Source organism: Rhinoderma darwinii, chromosome 2, assembly GCF_050947455.1.
Source record: "Rhinoderma darwinii isolate aRhiDar2 chromosome 2, aRhiDar2.hap1, whole genome shotgun sequence".
Classification (NCBI taxonomy): Eukaryota; Metazoa; Chordata; class Amphibia; order Anura; family Rhinodermatidae; genus Rhinoderma; species Rhinoderma darwinii.
Genome location: NC_134688.1, coordinates 286,846,066 through 286,869,369, shown reverse-complemented (window position 1 = coordinate 286,869,369; position 23,304 = coordinate 286,846,066). Strand labels below are relative to the sequence as shown.

The window sequence follows — 23,304 nt, the reverse complement described above, 5'->3', positions numbered from 1 at the left end:
GTATTTCAATGGGGCTGTTCACACGGCCGTTGTTTTAATGGACCGTGTGAAGGGTCCGATGACAGATAGAACATGTCCTATTTTCATCAGTTTTCACGGATCGTTCAATAGACTCAAGTCCATGGGAATCCGTGAAAATGGGTTCCGCATGGGTGCAACTCGGATGTGAAAAACAGCTGTTTTTCACATCCGAGTCTGCACTTGTTAGTTTGAATCTGGCCTTATATTTATTTTTCCATATCATTTGACTGAAGGTTTCTAGTTAACATAGCCCCAAGCATGTGCAATCTACAGCTAGAGAATCGAAAAGCCATGGGGAAATCGAATTCCCTGCGGTTACCCTCATTGACAAACTACAGGCTGCTGTTTATGAAGGAATACCGTTTGCAGGCTGACATAAAACAGTCTGTTGACCGTGAACAGGCTGCAGGGATATAACAGGCAATTTCATTTCCTTGTTGCTTCCTTGTAGTTTTGGACCAGATTCTGCTACTGTGAGTAAGTGATGCCTAATATGCTAATAGACATAGTAGGCATAAAAGCCCATAATGCATTTCCCTAATATATTAGTTTATGTACCTCCAAACTATATGCCTTTGTGTTCAGGCAGAATCACGTGACACAAAGTAAGTCACTACATTCCCATAGTTACAATTTACATGTGGCTTCACTACTCAAATTTATGACACACAATAATACGTTTTTACGCATTGTAAAGGTATTTATGTCATGTGACAGAATTTCCCCATTCCAGTACCAATATGATAGTTGAACACATTTATCTTATAATTATTCAGAAAAGACTTTTCATTTAAACCATTAATAAAAAAAATAAAAAAATAGTTTTACTGATAACTGAAAATAGAATTAAGAGCTGAATACTTTTTCAGAAACACAGAATATTTGTCATTACTAGAATTGAGCACTTAATGTAGTTAACAGGCAAAATAACAATTATAGCTCTTCACTCAGTCTGGAAAATATTATCTTTTTTTATGTGCTGCATATCAAATAGGAAACTGTCAGCAAGCTGATGTTGACATCTCTGCTATTCTTATTATATGTCTTCAGGGTGAATTTCTGTGAATGAGATGTGAATGTTAACGGTTTATTAACACCTTAATAACTAACCCTACAGCCAAACTAATTAACTGAAGAATACCTAATGAAAGTAAAAGGTGTTTGTAAATCAAAGATTACAAAGATTGGACAACACAGAGTTTACACCTGAGGAGTGTAGGCAATGTTATGCTCACCTGTCGGAAGCAGTGAGGAGGGGCTGGTTGAGATCCAGTCTCCTTCAAATATTTTTCCCAACTGAAGTGCCCTGTGCAGGAAGAAGTAACACAGTTATTATTAAAGTCTTCTGAAATCAATATCAAATATACACATTCCAAGTTATACACACATTTTACACTGCAATACACTGACACAGTTGGATATATAATCATACCTCCCAACTTTTGAATTCGGAAAAGAGGGACATTTTTAAGCCACGCCCTCTAACCACGCCCAATATTCCGCATAAACACATCAAATCACAGCCAGATCCTTCTGCAAATAACGCGTGCACATTCTCATTGCGGATCTCTAGACTGTCTGGATATCACAGATATTATGGATCCGGTTAGATCATCACTGCGGATCTCTATACTGTCTGGATATCACAGATATTATGGATCCGGTTATATCATCACTGCGGATCTCTAGACTGTCTGGATATCACAGATATTATGGATCCGGTTAAATCGTCTTTATGTTACTTTTCCTATCTTGGGTAGAACATTTGCTCATCATGGCGACAGCAGCTGCAGGACAAACCAAAAGGCTGAGAACAATGAAAATCAAGAGGGAGACCCTGTGGTGGATGACTTTTCAATTGACAGGTAGCAGAGATACATGATGGGGATTTTTTTTTTCCAGTTGTGTAACTCTGCTACCGGTCGATGGAAAAATCATCCACCACAGCCCCCCTGTAGATTGCTCCACACACAGCCCCCTTGTAGATAGCGCCTGACACAGCCCCCCTGTAGATAGCTCCACACACAGCCCCCCTGTACATAGCTCCACACACAGCCCCCCCTGTACATAGCGTCAGATACAGAACCCAGTAGATAGTGCCACACACAGCCCCCCTGTAGATAGCGCCAGACACAGCACCCCTGTACATAGCGTCAGATACAGCCCCCTGTAGATAGTGCCACGATAGTGCCACACACAGCCCCCTGTAGATAGCGCCACACACAGCACCCCTGTAGATAGCGCCACACACAGCACCCCTGTAGATAGCACCACACACAGCACCCCTGTAGATAGCCCCACACACAGCACCCCTGTAGATAGCGCCACATACAGCACCCCTGTAGATAGCGCCACACACAGCACCCCTGTAGATAGCGCCACACACAGCACTCTTGTAGATAGCCCCACACACAGCACCCCTGTAGATAGCGCCACACACAGCACCCCTGTAGATAGCGCCACACACAGCATCCCTGTAGATCGCGCCACACACAGCACCCCTGTAGACGGCGCCACACACAGTCCCCCTGTGGGTGCTACATTGCCGCCAGAGCGGAGAGCGGTAGAGGTAGGCTTTATTCACACGACAGGGTCCGAGTGTCGACCGATAAAAACGGCCGCTTTGGGCCGTTTTGCATCCGTTCCGATTCTGTTCCGGGCGGTGTTGCCGTTTAACGACCGATTTTGACCCGTTTTGCATCCGTTTTTTCCGTCAGTTTTAAAATCGGATGAATTTCATTTAAATTTGTTGCCACACACAGCCCTCTGTAGATAATGCCACAACCCCCCTGGTAGGTAATGCCACACAGCCCCCTGTAGGTAATGCCACTCAGCCCCCTGTAGGTAATGCCACACAGCCCCCTGCAGGTAATGCCACACAGCCCCTTGTAGGTAATGCCACACAGCCCCCCCTTCCAGGAGAAGTCACGGACTTCAATGTCCATATATGGACAGTGTAGTCACTGACTTCTCCCGGAGAGGAATCCCCGGCCACAGGGTCGGGGATCCCGCTTCAGAAGTGAGTGACGTCGCTGTGTCCATATATGGACAGTGTAGTCACTCACTTCTCCTGTAGCGGAATCCACAATACCCGGCCGGGGATTCCGCTTCAGAAGTGAGTGACGTCACTGTGTCCATATATGGACAGTGTGGTTACTCACGTCTCCTGTAGCGGAATCCCCGGCCACAGGGTCGGGGATTCCGCTTCAGAAGTGAGTTACGTCACTGTGTCCATATATGGACAGTGAGGTCACTCACTTCTCCTGTAGCGGAATCCCCTACATTTACAGACCACCCGGGACGGCGGGACAGCGGTGAGAAACCGGGACTGTCCCGCCGGATCCGCGACGGTTGGGAGGTATGATATAATATAGCGTGGGGCCCAGTCACTTAGCTTGTTCAAGGGGGATGGGACCTCTGTATAAAATCATCAAGATTAAAAGGAAGACATTTTCTCGCCAATGCACTTGAATGAATGTAACTCAATGGAATTGTTAGAAATTTATTGTGTAAAATAGCACTACGCGTTTCAGAACTGTACCAACTCCATCCTCAGGCATTAACACATTAAGCAACAGTAAAAGTATTAAAATTTTAAAAGCCCATTTAATATGTAAATGCTTTTACTGTTGCTTTTTGGGCCAACAAGACCCCGGACGGAGCAAAGGCAGCAGCTCCACTAACATTCCATGCCCGACAGGACGTTGTGCTCCTAGCACAATGACAAAATGTGAGCACAACAATAAACGCATTATCACCACTTTCCAATTGTACGATAACGCTATTATGTTGCACCAATGTGTGTTCTTTTCTTTTTCTCTATGCTGCCCATATAAAATCGGACACACAGTATGGGCCTATAGCAGGATATTATAGAAACTGGATCCGTAATACTGCTATGTGTATTAGGCCTAAGCAATAACATTGCCCACACATTTAAGAATAGTCATAAGCTTGTATGAAAAGTTAGCAATCTAAACCACTGATGCACCATCAAAAAACATGTGGACTGCCAAAGTGGAACAAATGTATAGATTAGAATAGCTGGCTACTGTAGTTTGGAATGAGGTTCCCATGAGAAATTCCAACTCCTTGGTGAAAGTTCAGGTCCTCCACACCTTACACACTTTTTAGAAATCATTGTTGCTCGTTGGTGACTGTAAAAATGTGGGAGCGATCCCCTTTCTTAAATGGTCACAAGTATTTATATTTGTATCTTGTGACAGAATTTGGTATATTCATGTTCTGCACCGTTCCTTTAAGATGCTGTATGATATGTGCTAATCTTTTCCCTCCCAGGACTGCTGAGTTGGGAGGAAGATACGGCAATTGTGTTGCATTTGTGTTGTGATTGTGACTGGTTCAGGTAACAATGGCTGGCTGCTTTGGCTTTAACAAATTGGGCGCTTGGAGAAATAGACAGGACAGTTAATACGGTTGCATTGCCACGCCAAAACAGCTTTGGGGATGTGGCACAGCGTGGCTACGCTGCGTCCTGAAACTGGGAAGTGGTGCTTAGCATCTAAAGGGCAACTGTTCCTGCCTATCGGTGTTCGGTGCGTGGGCAAAACCCATTGAGAACAAGCTGCAGAGCCTTAAGCTGGTATTGGTGCCGAGGGCTCTGAGCTTCAGAGGGTTCCAGAGAATTGCGGGTGATGGGAAGGAACTTTTCCGTATGCGAGTGTGACGCTGTGTATTGATGGGTGATGGGCAGAAGCCTCCCTGCCGAGTAGTGAGAAAGCAACCGTAGTCATGGCAGGCCCGCAGATTTAAAGAGGACATCCCCTGTATCAGGGAGGAGTTCCCAAGACTCTGTCCTACTGAGTGATGAGTCAGCCATTATTGTCTGCCTGGACCCAAGTTGTAACGTTGCTAAAGGCTGAGAAGTGTTGTGTTTTGTCTGCTGTGGTGGTGAGCGAGTGTCACACCAGACTGATTAAAAAGCCCTGGTCTTCATCCCATCTTTCCGTGACTACAATATACTTTGGCATTACACAATATTAACCTACGTTACAACTAAATCCCATTAATTTAAGATGACATAATTGAAAACCTGTGCATGCCACTATATCTATTTAGCCTTTTTGACAATATTTCCTATACTCTTCTTACATTTTTCCCCCCTTGCTCCTTCTACCTCACCCCCTATATTATGATTCTCTTGTCCTTATATCAAAACAGTATTCTTCTACTACACAGAGTTATTACTTGTTATCTTGCGGAGTATATGATTTTCAGTCCAGGGGTCTGTGTACCTGTACATTCGCTGTAATGCTGAAGCACAATGTTCTGTATTTTCCTTTATACCTTACCTTAATATAAATATATTTGGGGTAAAAAGGGTTGTCTGGTTAAAGGGAACCTGTCATCAGCATTTCACCAATTGAACTTTACTTATCCCTCACTGGCCGCTGCTATCAAAAGTTCATTGCCGTTATCCCCTCTCCTAAACTGTAAATAACGGTCTGCAAATATTTTGCGACTTTTATTCTAATAATCCGGTGTCCCTTTGTGCGCATACACCAGAAGAGGACATCAATGCACAAGCACGAGATTTTGTGTGCTGGGCGAAGGCGAGGAGCTGTCAATCAAAATTAAGGAGGCGGGATTAACTCGGAAAGACGTGAGGAATGAAGATTTGACTCTTTTATGCTCATTAGCATACGGTGTGGGAACACTAAAAAAACTGAATACTAAAGCTACAGAGCCGACAATTATAGGTTATATAGAAATGATTTTTCACCTACTACCAACATGTATTGCTGGTTTAATAGGTGAAATGCTGGTGACAGGTTCCCTTTCAGATGGGGCTACAAAAAGTCTCTATGTTGCCCGAGCCTTAAAAACCCCATTGTCACATACCCCATTAGGGAATTCGGAATTAACAGAGGGAAGTCTCATTCAGGAGCCCCCATCGATTAGCTAGAGTAGAGACCAGCAACAAAAGCAGTCTGTCTTTCTCACTCTGGAGGACTCAATGTGTACACAGAACACACCGACAGTCCACCGATTTCAATGGGCACCATGTAATTATTAATTTCTCTGTTCTGGCATTGCAGGGTAATTAAACAATTACAACTCATCATTGGGAGTCCCACCAGTGATGAGGGATGTTTCAACAAAAAGGAAGTGTCCAAAGTGGATAAAGAGGGAAGGATCAGTCTGAACCTCGAGAAGCAGTAGAGTGAGGGGTAGAGCGATCTGAGTACAGGAAGTTGTGTCAGGACGATAGCTGTAAGACCTCTAACATTGCAGCTTTAGTATAAAGTTACATATATTTTATATATTGTATATTCTGAATGTATATTCTGAATAATAGTCCAGTATGGATTCCTGAAAAAGTCTTCAAACTAATTGAAAGTTTAAAGGGAAGGTGTCACGAAAAAATGTTTTTTTATGTTATTGCTTTTAGTATGTCATTAAAATAAATTTTATTTATTTGTGTTTTTGTGTTGTACTTTTTTATTTCTTTTACTTCTCTATGGGGGCTGCCATTTTTTTTTCATCTTTATATGTGTCGATTAACGACACATACAGCGATGGAATACGGCACATACATCCCCATAGAGAATGCGAACGGGATCCGCGCCACTCCCACACAGACCAAAAGGAAGGTCTTCGGCAGAGCGACATCCGGCGTCATTTTCATGTGGACCGGAAGCTGCGGCCGGACAATAAGACGACTACTTCCGGTCGCGGCTTCCGGCCATATGTTCAGACTAGGAGCGGAGGCAGCGGCGGCGACCGTGACAGCGGCGACAGGAGCAGGTAAGTTATGTTTGTGTATGTGATGTGTGTGTATGTTCGTGTTATACTGTGTGATTACCACTGTATCTAATCCTCCTACACTGTGCATTCGCTCAAAAAATGGCGGCACACAGTGTAGGAGGTTTGAACATTTAACCCCCTCCTTTCTCCTGGCACTAGCCAGGAGAAAGGAGGGGGGATTGTTTGAGGACACTAGAGCGAGTGTGTCTTCTCCAATTTTGCACCATAAAGCAATGTGGTTGCTTTACCACATGCCAATGCTGCAATTTTGGGAATAGCTCCCTCTAGTGACCAGCACATGGAAATGTTATGAATTAGAATCAAATTTATAATATTTCCTGACTTGTGAAAAAATTAAAAAAATTAGAACAATGTGTAATCATTTATATACTAGCCGTTTAACTAAAAAAAAAAAAAGAAAAACATTTCTAGCGACACATTCCCTTTAATGAAAGATCTGGTTTGGAGGGGAAAACAGATTAGAATTAAGTGGGAAGTGTTACAGAGAGAGGAGAAGCAGGGTGGTTTGGCTCTCCCAAATATTAGACTGTATTTTCTGTCTGGTCAGAGTAAATATTTAGTAATGTCAGAAATAGTAAAGTCAAGTAAACAGTATGTTACTTCTAAATTAGCTTTGTAGGGTAATTACGATATGGTGGAGATTTTGGCAACAATGATATTTGGAGATGTACTCTTTCAAAAGAATTTAATATTTGTAATAATATATTTTTTTTAATCAAAGGGTTTATAGAGTAATCGCCTGTATGGGGAAATAAAAAATTAACGCATAAATTTTTTTTAAAATGAGAGCTGTTATTGGTTGAAAATGGGGATATATAAGGTGATGCTTTTTTTTTCACGGTAACCGGCTTAAATCACTGGTTGAGCTAAAAATGGAATTTCCCATAGGTCAAGAGGCATGGTTTTATTATGCCCAACATAACAGCATATATGAAGAAGAAAAAACTATAGCAAATTTTAAATGCACTAGATTAGCACTGATTAATCTGTGGCAAAATTCGCTAATAAAAAGAGGTTCCTCGCGAAAGTTTATAAAGAGATTAAAACCAAAATAGAATTAAAAAAGACATCGCCTACTTTGCATGCATGGGAGAAAGAGCTAGGGTATATTCCTAACAGTCAATGGGATAGAATTTACAAAGCATCAACCAGTTTATCCCCGAGCTTTGCTTATAGAATTTCTTTGTTTTACATAATTCATAGACTATATTTTTCCCCGGTTAAACTTGACAAATTTGATCAAAATGAGAAAAGATAATTGTCCAAAATGTTTGCAGGAAAAAGCAGGTTTCCTGCATATGTTGTGGGAGTGTAAACTAATTCAGGAATTCTGGATGGAGGTGTTGAATATGATTGAGGGAGTCTATGACGTCGAGATATCCAGGAACCCCTTGGTCTGTAATGACTGAAGAAGGGGGAGCACAATGGACAATGCAGTCCAACCTATCCATATATATATATATATATATATGTATATATATATATATATATATATATATATATATATATATATAAATATAAATATAACCATTTTATATTGGGTGAATGCTACAACATTAGGTACTAAAAAAGGAATGGAATGCTTTCCATTATTTGATGGAAGCTTTAAAAGGAGGAGGAAAAATAATTTGGGAGTATCAATAATGCCTTCTGTAAAAAGGTGTTTAGATCTAGCAGTCAACAGATAGAATACAGTCATACAATTCTGCAAAAAGCTGCAGGAAGTGTATACCCATGGTCATTTGAATATACTATTAGTATAGAAATAGGATATGCTGATAAGTTGTACAAGCAGCCATGTTCCTAAATGGTCGTTAATCTACTTGATTGTCTACTGAAAACACAAGGTGCACAGTACTCTGCGGCCTGACAAGCTCTAGAGTTTCGAGTTTTATAGGTAAATCTCCATTTAATAAAGTAGTGTCATTTTTCCGATTTGCTTGCTGCCAAACAGTGGTTGAAAGGACACAACATTCTCATTCTGATTATATATCACCAATAGTAAGCCAGTAATTTTGTTTTGTTTTTTGTTTTTTTTTATATTACAATAAATTATAAGTACTTTTTTGGAATAAAAGAAGAATAAAGGATAAGCTTAAAAGAATTGCTATCTTTAATATAATTGGGTCATGTAAACCAGATATAGTGGCCCTGGCAGAAACCCATCTAACTGATGAAAACCTGTCCCTTCTAAATAAACCATGGATTCAGAACTATTTTCATTCCACATACTAGATTTATGCAAGAGGGGTATCGTTATTGCTATAAAATCATTAAAGTGGAAATTGAAAAAACACTAATTGATCAGGCAGGTCGATTCATTGTGATCATGGGTAGCTGTTTTGGTTTAAGAATGTTCCTGACAGCAATTTACATCCCCCCGCCATTTTTCTATATGGTGCTAATTGAAATTTATAAAAAAAATCTGATAATTTTATATATCCAATCTTTATAATGTGATGTGAATGCTGTTACTGGAAGTTCGTCAAACTCAAATATGAGTTTGGACAATCACTATAAACTACTATTACTATAGCTACAACTATTAGACATCACTGAGCGCTTACTGGATGGATCGTCTGGGCTCCTTGCCAGAAGAGGATATTTCATGCTTTAATAAATCAAAATGTGGGGTCTACTTCAATGTCCACGGTCCGGGATACATGGAAATTCAATATTAGAGGGATATTCATGAAAATGATGGTTAATAATAAAAGAAAAGAAAGAGATACACAGCACAGCCTTAAGAAGGAGGTTGAATACTCTGAATCTAGTTATATAAGGGATGACTATTGGTAACAAAAATCTTTGGGAGACTGCACTAGAGAAATATAATGAATGGCAGTGGAACAAAGCTAACGACCATTTAAAAAGACTCATATACAATTTATACAGAAGGGGGAAGATGTGGTACATTTTTGGCAAAGCTCGTACAAAATCAAACTAAACAATATGCTATTAAAGCTATTAAAAATAAATGTGGCCATGTAGTCACTGATTCGACACAAATACACTCTGAGTTTGCTAAATATTATAAGGAAATGTATTCCTCTAACATTGACTATGGAGGTAATAAACCAGATCAATACCTAAATCAGGCTGTACTCCCTACTTTGTCAGGGCACCACAGAAATATACTGGAGGCACTTATCTCTATAATGGAACTTAAAAAGGCTCCGTCACCAGATTATAAGTGGCCTATCTCCTACATAATGTGATCGGCGCTGTAATGTAGATAACAGTGTTTTTTTATTTAGAAAAACGATCTATTTTCACAAAGTTATGACCTATTTTAGCTTTATGCTAATGACTTTCTTAATAGACAACTGGGCGTGTTTTTACTTTGACCAAGTTGGCGTTGTGGAGAGAAGTGTATGACGCTGACCAATTAGTGACCAATCAGCGTCATACACTTCTCTCCATTCATTTACACAGCACATAGTGATCCTGCGTCGTTCACTATGTGCAGTCACTTACTCACACATTAACGTTACTGAAGTGTCTTGAGAGTTAATAGACATTGCCTCCAACCAGGACGTGTTGTCTATTAAACACTCCCAACACTTCGGTAATGTTTATGTGGGATTTAATGACAGCAAGCGTAATCTCACGAGATCACGCTGTAAATGACAGAAAGCGTGATCTCGAGTAAGTCCCACACAAACGTTACCGAAGTGTCGGGCATGTTTAATAGACATCGCGTCCTGGCTGGAGGTGATGTCTATTTACTCTCAAGACACTTCAGTAACGTTAATGTGGGTGTAAGTGACAACACACACTCTGTTGACTACATGAATGGAGAGAAGTGCATGACGCTGATTGATCAGCGTCATACACTTCTCTCCACAACGCCCACTTGGTCAAAAGTAAAAACACGCCCAATTGGGCATTAAGTAAGGCATTAGCATAAAGCTAATATAGGTCATAACTTGGTGAAAATAGATTGTTTTTCTAAATAAAAACCACTGTTGTTATCTACATTACAGCGCCGATTACATTATGTAGGATAGGGCACTTATAATCTGGTGACAGAGCCTCTTTAAGGAAGCTTTATCTGATGCTCCTAACAATAAATCCCCAGGTATAGATACAATACCATTTGATTTGTATAAAAATAACAAAGATCTTATTTTACCTTGTTACTGCAGACCTTTAAGGAGGTGTTAGATTCAGGGATCCCGCCAGAGTCCTTGAGAGAAGCGGTCATAACATTGATTCTCAAGCCGGGTAAAGCCCCACTTTTATTCGACTCATACAGACCGATTTCCCTGATAAACTGCGATGCCAAACTCTTAGCGTATATTCTAGCATTAAGACTCTCCAAGTGTAACACCAATATAATACACCAGGATCAAACAGGTTTTAGGCCTGGAATTTCGACCAGCAATAATTTATCTAGACTTTTCTATAATTTGCAGGCTCAGGCATTAAATCCTGATATAGATGTCTCTATACTGCCCTTGGACGGCTCAAAGGCATTTGACACTGCGGAGTGGATGTTCCTCTGGGAACTAATGAGGAGAATAGGTTTCGGCCCAAAAGATCTTGTACTCCAATCCAACAGCCAGAATTAAAATAAATGGCATGTTTTCTGAATCATTTCCCATCACTAGAGGAACAAGGCAGGGTTGCCCCCTTTCCCCTCTTTTATTTGCATTGATGCTTGAACCTCTGGCTATTAATCTTCGTTACTCATCGAAATTTAAGGGTTTTAGATTTGGGGGGGGGCACCATGAAAAAGTTATTATATGCAGACGACGTACTTCTGTACGTCTCTCAGACAACACACTCTATCCCCATAAAATTTCATAGAATCAATGAATTCGGAGCCTTCTCTGGTTTGAGAATAAACTTCTCAAAATAATTTTTGCTACCTCTACAGGACTCTGCATATATATGCAAGGAAAAAAAATTGCAATTCTACGACCTTTTGATAGTTTTAAATATCTTGGCCTTTAAGTCGAGATATGAATGACTACTTCTCCTTAAAGAGGCTCTGTCACCAGATTATAAGTGCCCTATCTCCTACATAATGTGATCGGCGCTGTAATGTAGATAACAACAGTGGTTTTTATTTTGAAAAACTATCATTTTTGAGCAAGTTATGAGCAATTTTAGATTTATGCTAATTAAGTTTCTTAATAGACAACTGGGTGTTTTTTTTACTTTTTACCAACTGGGCGTTGTGGAGAGAAGTGTATGACGCTGACCAATCAGACCAATCAGCGTCATACACTTCTCATTGTTCCAGCCCATTGTTACAGTGTGGTTGTGCAGTGAAAGAAGCCGGGCTGGAACAATGAGAAGTGTATGACGCTGATTGGTCACTGATTGGTCAGCGTCATACACTCCTCTGTACAACGCCCACTTGGTAAAAAGTAAAAACACCTCCAGTTATCTATTAAGAAACTAATTAGCATAAATCTAAAATTGCTCATAACTTCCTCAAAAATGATCGTTTTTCAAAATAAAAACCACTGTTGTTATCTACATTACAGCGCAGATCACTTTATGTAGGAGATAGGGCACTTATAATCTGGTGACAGAGCCTCTTTAAACTGTGTACCCCTACTGGAGGATATAAAGCAAACAATTTTGGTATGAAAGAAACTCCCACTGTCCATGGCAGATAGATTAGCTCTTATTAAGATGGTGCTCCTGCCAAAAACCTTGTTTGTTATTTCTAACGCACCAATATGGATAAAGAAGAATTTCTTTAAAATTATAAACTCCATATTTAGAACTCTCATTTGGAAAGATAAGAAGCCTTGTATCGCTCTTAAGAAATTACATATGGGAGCTGCGGATGAAGATCTAGGGGTTTCAGATGTTAAAATTTATTATCTTGCTGCAAAATTTAAAGAGGCTCTGTCACCACATTATAAGTGCCCTATCTCCTACAAAACGATCTATTTTTACCACTTTATTCGCGTTTTTTGATTTATGCTAATGAGTTGCTTAATGCCCAAGTGGCATATTTTTACTTTAGACCAAGTGGGCGTTGTACAGGGGAGTGTATGACGCTGACCAATCAGCATCATGCACTCCTCTCCATTCAGTTACACAGCGCATAGGGATCCTTTTAGATCACTATGTGCTGTCTTATACTAACACATTAACAATACTGAAGTGTTTAGACAATGAATAGATATTCCACGGGATGTCTATTCACAATCTCTGCACTTCGTTACTCTGTCTGTGGTAGTTACAGTAGAGGACGCGTAATCTCGCGAGATTACGCGGTAAATGACAGGTTACAACGAGATCACGCTTCCTCTGCTGTAACTACCATAGAAACAGTAACGAAGTGCAGAGATTGTAAATAGACATCCCGTGGAATGTCTATTCACTGTCTAAACACTTCAGTATTGTTAATGTGTTAGTATAAGACAGCACATAGCGATCTAAAAGGATCCCTATGCGCTGTGTAACTGAATGGAGAGGAGTGCATGATGCTGATTGGTCAGCGTCATACACTCCCCTGTACAACGCCCACTTGGTCTAAAGTAAAAATATGCCACTTGGGCATTAAGCAACTCATTAGCATAAATCAAAAAACGCGAATAAAGTGGTAAAAATAGAATAGTATCGTTGATGTGTTGTTAGTATGACAGCACATAAGGATCTAACAGGATCCCTATGCGCGGTGTAAATGAATGGAGAGGAGTGCATGATGCTGATTGGTCAGCGTCAGACACTCCCCTGTACAACGCCCACTTTATAAAATGGGTATGCTATACCATTCCTTACATAAAGTATGGAAAGATATTAAGAAACTATTACTAGTGGTTGGGTACTTTACCCCGTCATCGAAAGCTAGGGCCTTGGGGAATTGTATAACATTGATAGTCTTTTTAGGATTGCCAAAAGAATTACACAGATCTCCCATATCTTAGTTGATGGAAGTATGAGAGACTTGTCTAGCTTTAAAACCGAGTATGGATTATCTAACAAAGACTTCCTCAAATACCTACAGTTAAGATCTGCCTGTGACTGTATACAATGTAAAAAAAAGATCCCTATGGAAAAAAGGGGCATAATGCACTTAATGTTAGAAATGGTTATTAAAAAGGGAGCAAATGGGAGGTTATATAAGACTCTGTTCACATCTGCGTTGGGGTCCCGTTCTGACGTTCCGTTGGAGGTTTCCGTCAGAACGGGACCCTGAGCAGACACAACCTGGCACCGACGGAAACCAGAGGTTTCCGTCTCCATCACCATTGATTTCAATGGTGACGGAGCCGGTGCCCCAATCAATGGTGACGGAGCCGTGCCCCTGGTTTCCGTTTGCCTTTTTTGTGCACCGGACCAGTCATTTTGCCTGAAGCAATAGCGTAGTAGACTACGCTATTGCTTCCGGAAAAACGACAGATCCGGTGCACCAAAGGGACAAACGGAAACCAGGGACACCAGCTCCGTCACCATTGAAATCAATGGTGATGGAGACAGAAACCTTTGGTTTCCGTCGGTGTCAGTTTGTGTCTGCTCAGGGTCCCGTTCTGACGGAAACCTCCAACGGAACGTCAGAATGGGACCCCAACTCAGATGTGAACAGAGCCTAAGCTGCTTATGAGCCACCTTGCTCAATGTAACAATTACCAATCGCAGAAAAGACGGACGGTAGATATTGGTGTACAATCAAACGACTTCTGGTCTAGTGTGTACCAACAAATCTCAAGGGTATCCTCCAACAGCAACCATAACATTTCACTATTTATGATAGTCCATAGACTATATTATTCAGCTACCTTCTTAAAAACATAGGTCTAAGACAAATGGATAGTTGCCCCAAGTGTCTAGGTCCAGAAGATGACTGGATACACCTCACCTGGCGCTGCCCCAAACTAAGTAAATATTGGATGGAAATAACTACCTACTTAGAATATATGTTTCAGTTGTACTATTCCGTTAGGTCTTAGGGTATGTCTCTTAGGAGATGTATCCATGATTCTGGAAATAGGAAGTAATCGCATACCGATATGTCAATCATCAGCTAGGTCAGAAATTGCAGCAGTGGCTCTCCTCAGCTCCCCCGTCCGTAAAAGCTTGGGAAGCGAGAGTAAACAAATTTATATTTATATTTGAGTATAGATTTTCCTGTTCAAAAGGGAATATTATATTCTTTATGGATCAATGGGATCCTTGGATTAAGAAATTTCCAATTATGAAATTCTAATGGGTTTTCTAGTTTCCTATCTTTTTTTTTATTTAATTTTTTTAGTACGGGAGCTTGTGGTAATTTGGGGTGGGAAGGGGGAGAAAAAAAAAAGGGGGGAAGAAGGAAGAAAACGTAAAGTTAACGAAAAAGAATAGGGAAATAATTATTAGTCCTATCTCCGTTATATAACTGAATGACATCTTCCTATTTTATGTTATTACTGTAAATGTACTCTTCTTTGATGTACTGGTTATTATGATGTAAAATTGTATAACTTTTGAAAAAAAATGTTTTAATAAATCTCTAAAAAACAAACAAAACCCATTTGTAGCACTCGCTCATTGTATCATTTTTTTGCTGAAAAATGGTGACAAAAACTACACTACAATTTAACCTCCAATCACTTTAAAAAACTACCAAAACACAGACAAAATAGTTTGTGTGAAAATAAGTCTAAGTGGTTTGCCTATCTATGAATGAGTAGATTGTTGAATGTTCAGTAGATTTGACGAATCACAATCACAGTTGCTGAACAGTGCACATAGGGTCAAAGACGGATTATAGAGAGGGAACAAGAGGCATATGTCCAGAGTTGAGGACCTAGGGAGCTCTGATCCTCTCTGCCCATGCCAGTTCCTCCAATTCAGCAAGCCGATCATTTTTTTATTTCGCCCCTGGCAGTCACTACTTATATGGATAGTATATACACTGCTCACCTCTGGGACCCCCAAATCTCATGAAAACATGGGTCCCCTAATGGCATTTCAACAATTCTCTTCAGTCAAGACTGTGACCAGGCATGTTAGTGGCTCTCTCTTCTGAAGTCTAAGCAAGGGAACTGCTAACTTGGTGGTCTCCATAACTCTCATAGGAGTTCAGTGGAGCGGGCCATGTGCATGCACGGCCATCTCTCCTATATATGGCTGCAATAGGGGACAGGTGAGGTCTGGGTCCCTGAGGTGGCCAAATCTTTTGCTCAGAGACCTCCACCAACCTTCATCTAGCCCTGTGTGGGGGGGGTCATAAGAGTCCAATCAGCTGTCAGCTGAATTCTAGAAGGACTGGACAGAGTTAAACCCCTAATGAATAATGAGCAGCCATTTTGATTATGATACATAGGATAACAATGTGAGTTATGTATAGAAATGTGCCCTTACATAAAGCAGAATATAATTGTCATATCATACCTTATGTATTCATGTTCCCTGTTTGGTGTGTGGTATATAAGTTTATGTATGTGTATATGTGCTGTACATATCATTATTTGTGTATTATACAAGTATTTATGGTGTGTATATTGAGTGCTTATATGGTGTGTATGTGATTATACTGCATGTTCCAATGAATTATATATAGGATAATGTACCTCCTACTGTGAATTACGAAGACTATTAGAAGACTATGTGGTGTCTTGTAATATTCTCAATAAATGATAGGATTTAATTATTCTTTATAATTCAGCTGCTACACAATTTAATTTTATACCTTTCCCACTTCGAAACAAAATCTGCAGAAGCTGAGGTGCATATTACAGTCAGTGCCAGTCATAGTGACCCCATACAATGCCAGCCACTGTGCCCCATATGGTGCAAGCCACAATATGCCCATTGTACAGTGCCAGCCACAGTGTGCATTGTCCCCAGACGTTGTCACTCTCTCCTCCTGTAGTAGCTGCCTGGCAGCAGCCAGATAACAGCTGCTGACATGTAACTTCCTCTCAGAGCTCCGGGCAGGTGGAGGAAGTCTTGACAAGAGTTATCGGTAGGGACCATGAAGTATCACACTTGGGTTATTGGGGACACTGTGGATGGTGCAGTTAAGGAATTTACTGTGCCAGGCAACATTTTAGAGGATCACTGTGGAATTGTTCTGCAGCAGCTAGGGTAGAGTTCTGTATAACACAAACCCCAGCTGCAGCAGAACCTCCTTTTGAAGAGGCATGTCAGTTAATGATGATGTTGATAAATTTCGCCTTTCTGTTTACAAAGAATTTCTGTTGCATGTGGGGTTTGTATTACATGGTAATGTGCCCAGTTTCTGCACAACCTTGTGATACACAGCTCAGATGCTGCAGAAGCTCATTTTGAAGAGGGCAGCAGCTGGAGTTTGTGTTATAAGGAATAATATAACCCCTACTATAAATGATTACGAATATTAGACGTTACCTGTATAAAATGACCACTCAACTCCTCAGTAATTTGTCACGTACAGAAGAAGGTGCATCATTATTACATGCGCACTGTATGGCAGCTTTATTCATGTACAATGCAGAACAACGGTGGTTTATGATTATACTACTTGGGCATTGTATGGAACGTATTTCAGCATTTAATACTGGATAGGAGGAATTGGATATTCCCATCATCAGACTAGAGATAGCAAATTCCTTTAATCTAACAATATTGAAACCTGACATTTGTACATTCAGGAACAAACCTAAAACTGCTTGCTGCTGACCAGAAACAGATAGTTTGATGTAAAACCAAGTATCAACTTGGTGCATTGACCTATAATATCACAGGTTTCGCCTATAGATGAAGGTCAATTAACACTCCGATAAATAGAAATATAGAAAAACTTATATAGAAAAATATAGAAAAACGCGCGTCGGGCTTGGTGTCTCTGCAGTCGCAGGAGCTTGTACACATGGGTAAGCTGACTTCTGGTCATATATATGGCCTTTTTCCATTGATATGATGTTATATGTATTGATTCTGGGCAATAATATAGTTACAACTTCACTCTTGGTAAATACATTTGTCTATTATAACGCCTTGATCTCTGCATCATATGATATGTTATGATATTTTGTCTCCCCATGTTGCTTCTAACTGCAGGACACTTTTTGCATAGCATGGTTCTAATTTTATTAGTCATTGTGTGTTCATTCATGTCAAAATAAAGTTTTTCTATATTTCTATTTATCTGAACAATATTGAAACCTGCAAATCTGGACTTTCAGGGGGTCATAGAAAATCAAACCATCTCCAGAAAAGCAGCCAAAATAAAATGCTTTCATACAAAATGCTGCTATCACTTTTTCACTCTGACTCCCAACATTCACATTCAGTTAGCATTAAGGCCCTTTTACATGGGCCAATTATCAGGCAAACGAGCATTCACAGAACGCTCGTTCCCGATCATTGTCCTGTGTAAACAGGGTAACGATCAGCCGATGAATAAGCAAACGCTCGTTCATTGGCCGATTGCATAATTTATGCAGCCGAAACTATTATCGTTGTCGGCAGCACATCTCCCTTTGTAAACAGCGAAACGTGCTGCCGACATGATAGAAATGTATGGGACGAGCGATCGTAGTAACAAGCGCTTGTCCAGTGGCGTAGCTATAGAGGTCGCAGCGGTCGCAGGAGCGACCGGGCTCCTAAGCCTGGGGGGCCCGCAGGCCCCCCTCGCCACACTTAGAGTGACCGTATCATTACTTCTTAGATAAACTTGATCTTTACACAGCGCAGGTGCAGCAGCGTGTGTAAGCCCCCTCCCTTCTTGTTCTCTGAGGCACTGCATTGGAGGAGACAGGGGAGGAGGAGTCTAGATACACACGCTGCCGCACGCTGTGTGAGGAAGAAGCTCATGTTGTCTCATCGCAGCTCATTTCCCCCAACATCTATGAGTGCAAGACAGGCATCATTCATGTAGTTACATGGTCTTTCAGAACGGGAGGATTCAGCAGTGAGAGTGGCGCAGACAGGACACTGATAACAGTTACTGAGTGTCATAATTCATTACAGGACAGCTCCAGCCTCCAGTTATGGAGAAGACACTGATAAGGGGGCTAGAGGTTACTATGGGTCATGATTGCACATTACTGGAGGTCTGGAGCTGTGCTGTAATATGAAACACACAGCTCTGCTATGCCAGTGTCCATTAGGAAACTATAGATAATAAAGAGGCTGCTCCTACAGGTTTATTAGATAATATCTAGTAACAGGGGTATTTTCTTAACGTTTTTTTTTTTTGCCAGAATCATAAATTATCACCTATCCTTAGGATAAGTGATCATTTTGTTATTTGCTGGGATCCCCACCAGTCATGAGAACTGGGGTCCCGAACCCCCCATTCCTCCTCACTGTAAGCAGGACATTAAATGGAGCAGTGATTGTGCATGCACTCTACTGCTCCATTCAAAGTCTATGGGAATGACAGAAACAGCCGAGTACAGCGCACGGCTGTTTACGTCATTGTCATAGACAGTGAGTGAATGGTGCGGCGGGCGTATGCTCAACAGCCGCTCCATTCAAGCTCCTCTTTACTGCAGGGGTGCAGTGAGGAGGATCTGAGGGTTTGGGACACCTGGTCTCTGAATCGCCTCCAGCAATAAGAAAATGATCAAATATACTGTGGATAGGTGATAATTTATGATTCTGGGAAAACCATTTTAAAATATGTTGCAATAAAATTATCAACTGCCCTGGTGGAATTTATCCTGTGTAGGAGGACATAGGGGGCAGCAATCCCTTTGTGGGGGCAAACAAGTTGGTATTATTACTGTATAAGGCACAAAGGAGGGTATTACAGTGGGACACAAAAAAAGCATTATGATTTTGTGGGGGACACTATTACTTTGTGGTGGGGGCACTATTACTTTGTAGGGCACAAAAGGGGGCACTAGTACAGTTTGGGGGCACAAATGGGGCCACTTTTAAGGTGGAGGGGGAACTAAGAAGGCTATTGGGGCTAGCAGTATAATTTTTAGTTTGTGTGAAAAGACAAGTTGTGGCTGGAAGTCATCATGCCGGTCTGGCCTGGATAGAGTAGAAAAGGAGAAATCGGAGAAGACGTCTCCTGTGAGTCACGGGATACAACTGTAGTGTATTAATTTTTCACTGTGTAGAGCTGGTATATGACCATTATTTGGTGACTTCATTATTTAGGTATACTATCATACAAAGAACTGCGCCGCTTTCAGCCTGCCGGGTTATAAAAGTTGTTTTATTCGTCTCTGATGTATATATTTTTGTTTTGAGGGGCAAGCAAAACATACGAGTTGGGGCTTGTGCCCCTGATCTTTTAAGACTGTAACAACCTCCCTGGCTGCTAGTGCTGCATCGATGGGTTACTTTAGAGACCCAGTAATGCAGCTGAAAGTTAGAGAGAAGATGCGTAGGGGGGCCCAAACTGAACTTTTGCACCTGGGCCCATGAGCCTTTAGCTACGCCCCTGCGCTTGTCCCCATACATAACCAAGCATTGCTCCTTGTGAAAGGAGCAAACGGGTGCCGATAAACGTGCTGTCTCATTGATCGGCGCTCGTTTACATGGCCCATGTCAGGCCATGTAAGAGGATCAAGGGTTATATGACCTGCATCGTGTTTAGCCATGCCGTTTAAGAAATTCCCTAAAACTTAAGGCCCTTTCACACGGACCAATTTTCGGGTAAACCCTCGTTCATCTGCTGATCGTATCGTTTTAAAAAACTAAAATATTATCGCTGCCGGCATGATAAAAATGTATGGGGACGAGCGATCAGAGTAACGTGCGTTCATCCCCATACAAGCTCCTTGTGACTGGAGCAAACGAGGCCAGATCAACAAGCTGCCTCGTTGATCGACGGTCGTTGCACCGGACAAAATTGGCGGTGTAAGAGGACCTTAACACCATCAACAACAACCATCCTGTGCCGTGTAAACGAGCGCTGATCAGCGAGACAGCTCGCTGATTGGTGCTCTTTTGCTCCTTTCACAAGGAGCTAGTATGGGGATGAGCGCTCGTTACTCTGAATGCTTGTCCCCATTCATTTCTATCATGTCGGCAGCACATCTCCCAGTTTACACAGAGAGATGTGCTGCCAACAATGATATTATTTTAGGCAGCTCAAACTATACGATCAGCAGATAAACGAGTGTTTGCTCGGTCATCTACTGATCGATGCCCTGTTTACACAGGGCAATTATCGTCAAGGAGCGTTCTATGAACGAACATTTACCCGATAACTGGCTCTTGTAAAAGGGCCTTTATTGTATATCTCCTCCTGTTAAGTATTTGCCTTCCTTTAGTAGATAAGAGCAGACAGTGTCAAGCTATACCTTGATGTGTGTGCATATCTGCTGGTCGGCCATGTCTCCTCCCGTCCTTCCAGTCTGTTGCTAAAAGAAAAGAAAATAAGATAATAAGTCCATCTCTTACTTAACCATGTGTGCAGAATCTGCTTGAAAAGTATCCAGAGATAGGAAAAGCCCATAATAACATATACTACATTAATCATTATGTCAATTATAAGCTCAATTATTATAAAAATAGACAATCTGATAAAACAGAATTCTAGTAATTATTTCAAGAGCTAAATGAAAATAAGGACAAACAATGACATTTGGAAAGATTATAGTTGTTACCCATGCATGATACAAACAGACTGCCTCTACAGGAGAAATTTAGAATTACATGGCCATGTAATGCATGGATGGGCAAGGTCTGCCAAAACGAGAGACACTCTGTGTTAGGGGATCTCTGTTGTGGCTCCTAGATTCCCAAGTGGTGGACCGCACTCTATGGTGTTCATAACCCCCAACAAGATACACGGACAGAGGTTGTCTTTATGAGACAGTCCGTTTAAACTTTTGGTAGACATACTCTTTAATATTGCACGTTATTGGTTTTATGACTTCATCACTTTGGCATTCATTCAGTATTATAAGGGATGCATATATTTCCTATATACACTGCTCAGCACTATATGTAACCAGCAATGAACTGATGCTTAGTTAAAGGGGTATTCCCAAAATCATAAAGTGTCACCTATTCACAAGGTAGGTGATAATTTTATTTGTAGCGCACAGAATAAGTCCTCAGCATCAATTGTATATTATACCATGCCAAAATGGCTCCAGGCTTCACCAACTCCAAGCAACTATAGATCCAACAGAGTATGTGGCACTGCACTTATTCAGAGCATTTCAATTTGTAGATGCAGTCAATGTGACGTTTCGGCCATACAATAGCGTTTCTCATGCCCATATTGGCTTGAACAAGGCCATTAGCATTAAGATAGTTAAGGCTGTTTCCGTCATTTTCCTAGACAGTGAATGAAGCGGCGGGCGTATGCTCGACCGCCACTCCATTCAAGCTCCTCCTCACTGTGGGGAGTACAGTAAGGAGGATCTGGGGGTTCGGGATCACCATTCTCATGATCGGTGGGGGGTCCCAGCGATCATAAAATTATCACCAATCTTGTGGATAGGTGATAATTTATGGTTTTGGGAATACCCCTTTAATGGCACTTCGATGCTGTCACTGTTCTAAGGACACTGTGGCAGGCATTAGTAAGGGTATTGTCAGGGAGCTATAGTTAGTAGGGTTTGGCTGAGGCACTGTGGCTGGCACAATGGGGGCACTGCTGCTTCTTCTTATGTGGAACACTTTGACTGTCTTTATTATGAGGGCACTATTGCTGTTACTGTAATGTCATTATTGTGGCTTCCACTCTTTTGTTGGGGCTCTCAAAAAGTGGCACGTGAGAAATCTGCTGTAGCACGCATGTGTGTATGTCATAGTGGTGCACTCAGAACGTTAAGGCCCGTGCACACGAACGTATTTTTGCGTCTGCAATTCACCCGCAAATCTGCGGGTGAATTGCGGCCCCATTCATTTCAATGGGCCCATGCACACGACCGTGGTTTCCACGGTCCGTGCATTGCCCAGGAGCCTGGAGCACAAAAAGATAGGACATGTCTTATTACGCCCGTGTTTTGCGTTCCAGGCTCATAGAAATGAATGCACGAGGCTATGTCCACGGCCCGCGATTTGCGGGCGGCCCGCGTGTGACACTCCGCGGCTGTCCCAGCCGCAAATAACGGCCGTGCACACCTCTACGGTTGTGTGCATGAGGCCTTACGTGTATGTGTAACTGGTATAAAGCAGGGAAGGAATGAGTAACCTTATAATATACACTGTGGGTGTTTTATGACATATATAAACATAAGTAACACAATAAATACCCCTGAGATGTCCGGGTTTCTTCATGACTCCAGGAGCAAGGTAATACTGGAAGCTCTAGAATTCTTCAGGCTGGAGTCACGAAGTTGTGGTGTAGACCCCACAGGCCGACAATTTATGTTCTTACACACAGTAAGTACTTAGGTTGTGTAGACCAAATTTCGGAGGAAGACGAGAAATGGCTCCCGCGTTATGTTTTCATGGAGTTCCTAAGTTTCACCAGTGGCAGAGCAGATAGGCAGTGTAGATCTCCAAAGTAGTAAATTGTATAGCGTGAAAATGTAGGATGGAGGCAGCAAAGGGGCAAGAGGGATCCACAGGTCACCTTATGACGTCTCTAGAAGAAGCAAGAGGAAGAAGTTAAAATATAAATAAATTGCTACAAAA

At 41.4% G+C, this 23,304-nt stretch overlaps 1 protein-coding gene across 7 annotated transcripts in view; it reads right to left on the bottom strand.

Moving 5' to 3' along the window:
* The window catches only part of SCMH1 (Scm polycomb group protein homolog 1), a 251,226-nt gene that overhangs the window by 83,277 nt on the left and 144,645 nt on the right, over positions 1 to 23,304 (bottom strand). For all 7 annotated transcript variants that reach the window (XM_075853392.1, XM_075853394.1, XM_075853393.1 and 4 more), the window contains 3 exons: positions 22,920 to 23,254; positions 21,012 to 21,071; positions 1,257 to 1,327 (listed from right to left, as the gene is read on the bottom strand). In XM_075853392.1, coding sequence (XP_075709507.1) covers positions 1,257 to 1,327; positions 21,012 to 21,071; positions 22,920 to 22,944 — 156 coding nt within the window. In that variant the 5' untranslated portion in view covers positions 22,945 to 23,254. The remainder of the gene's footprint in view (positions 1 to 1,256; positions 1,328 to 21,011; positions 21,072 to 22,919; positions 23,255 to 23,304) is intronic.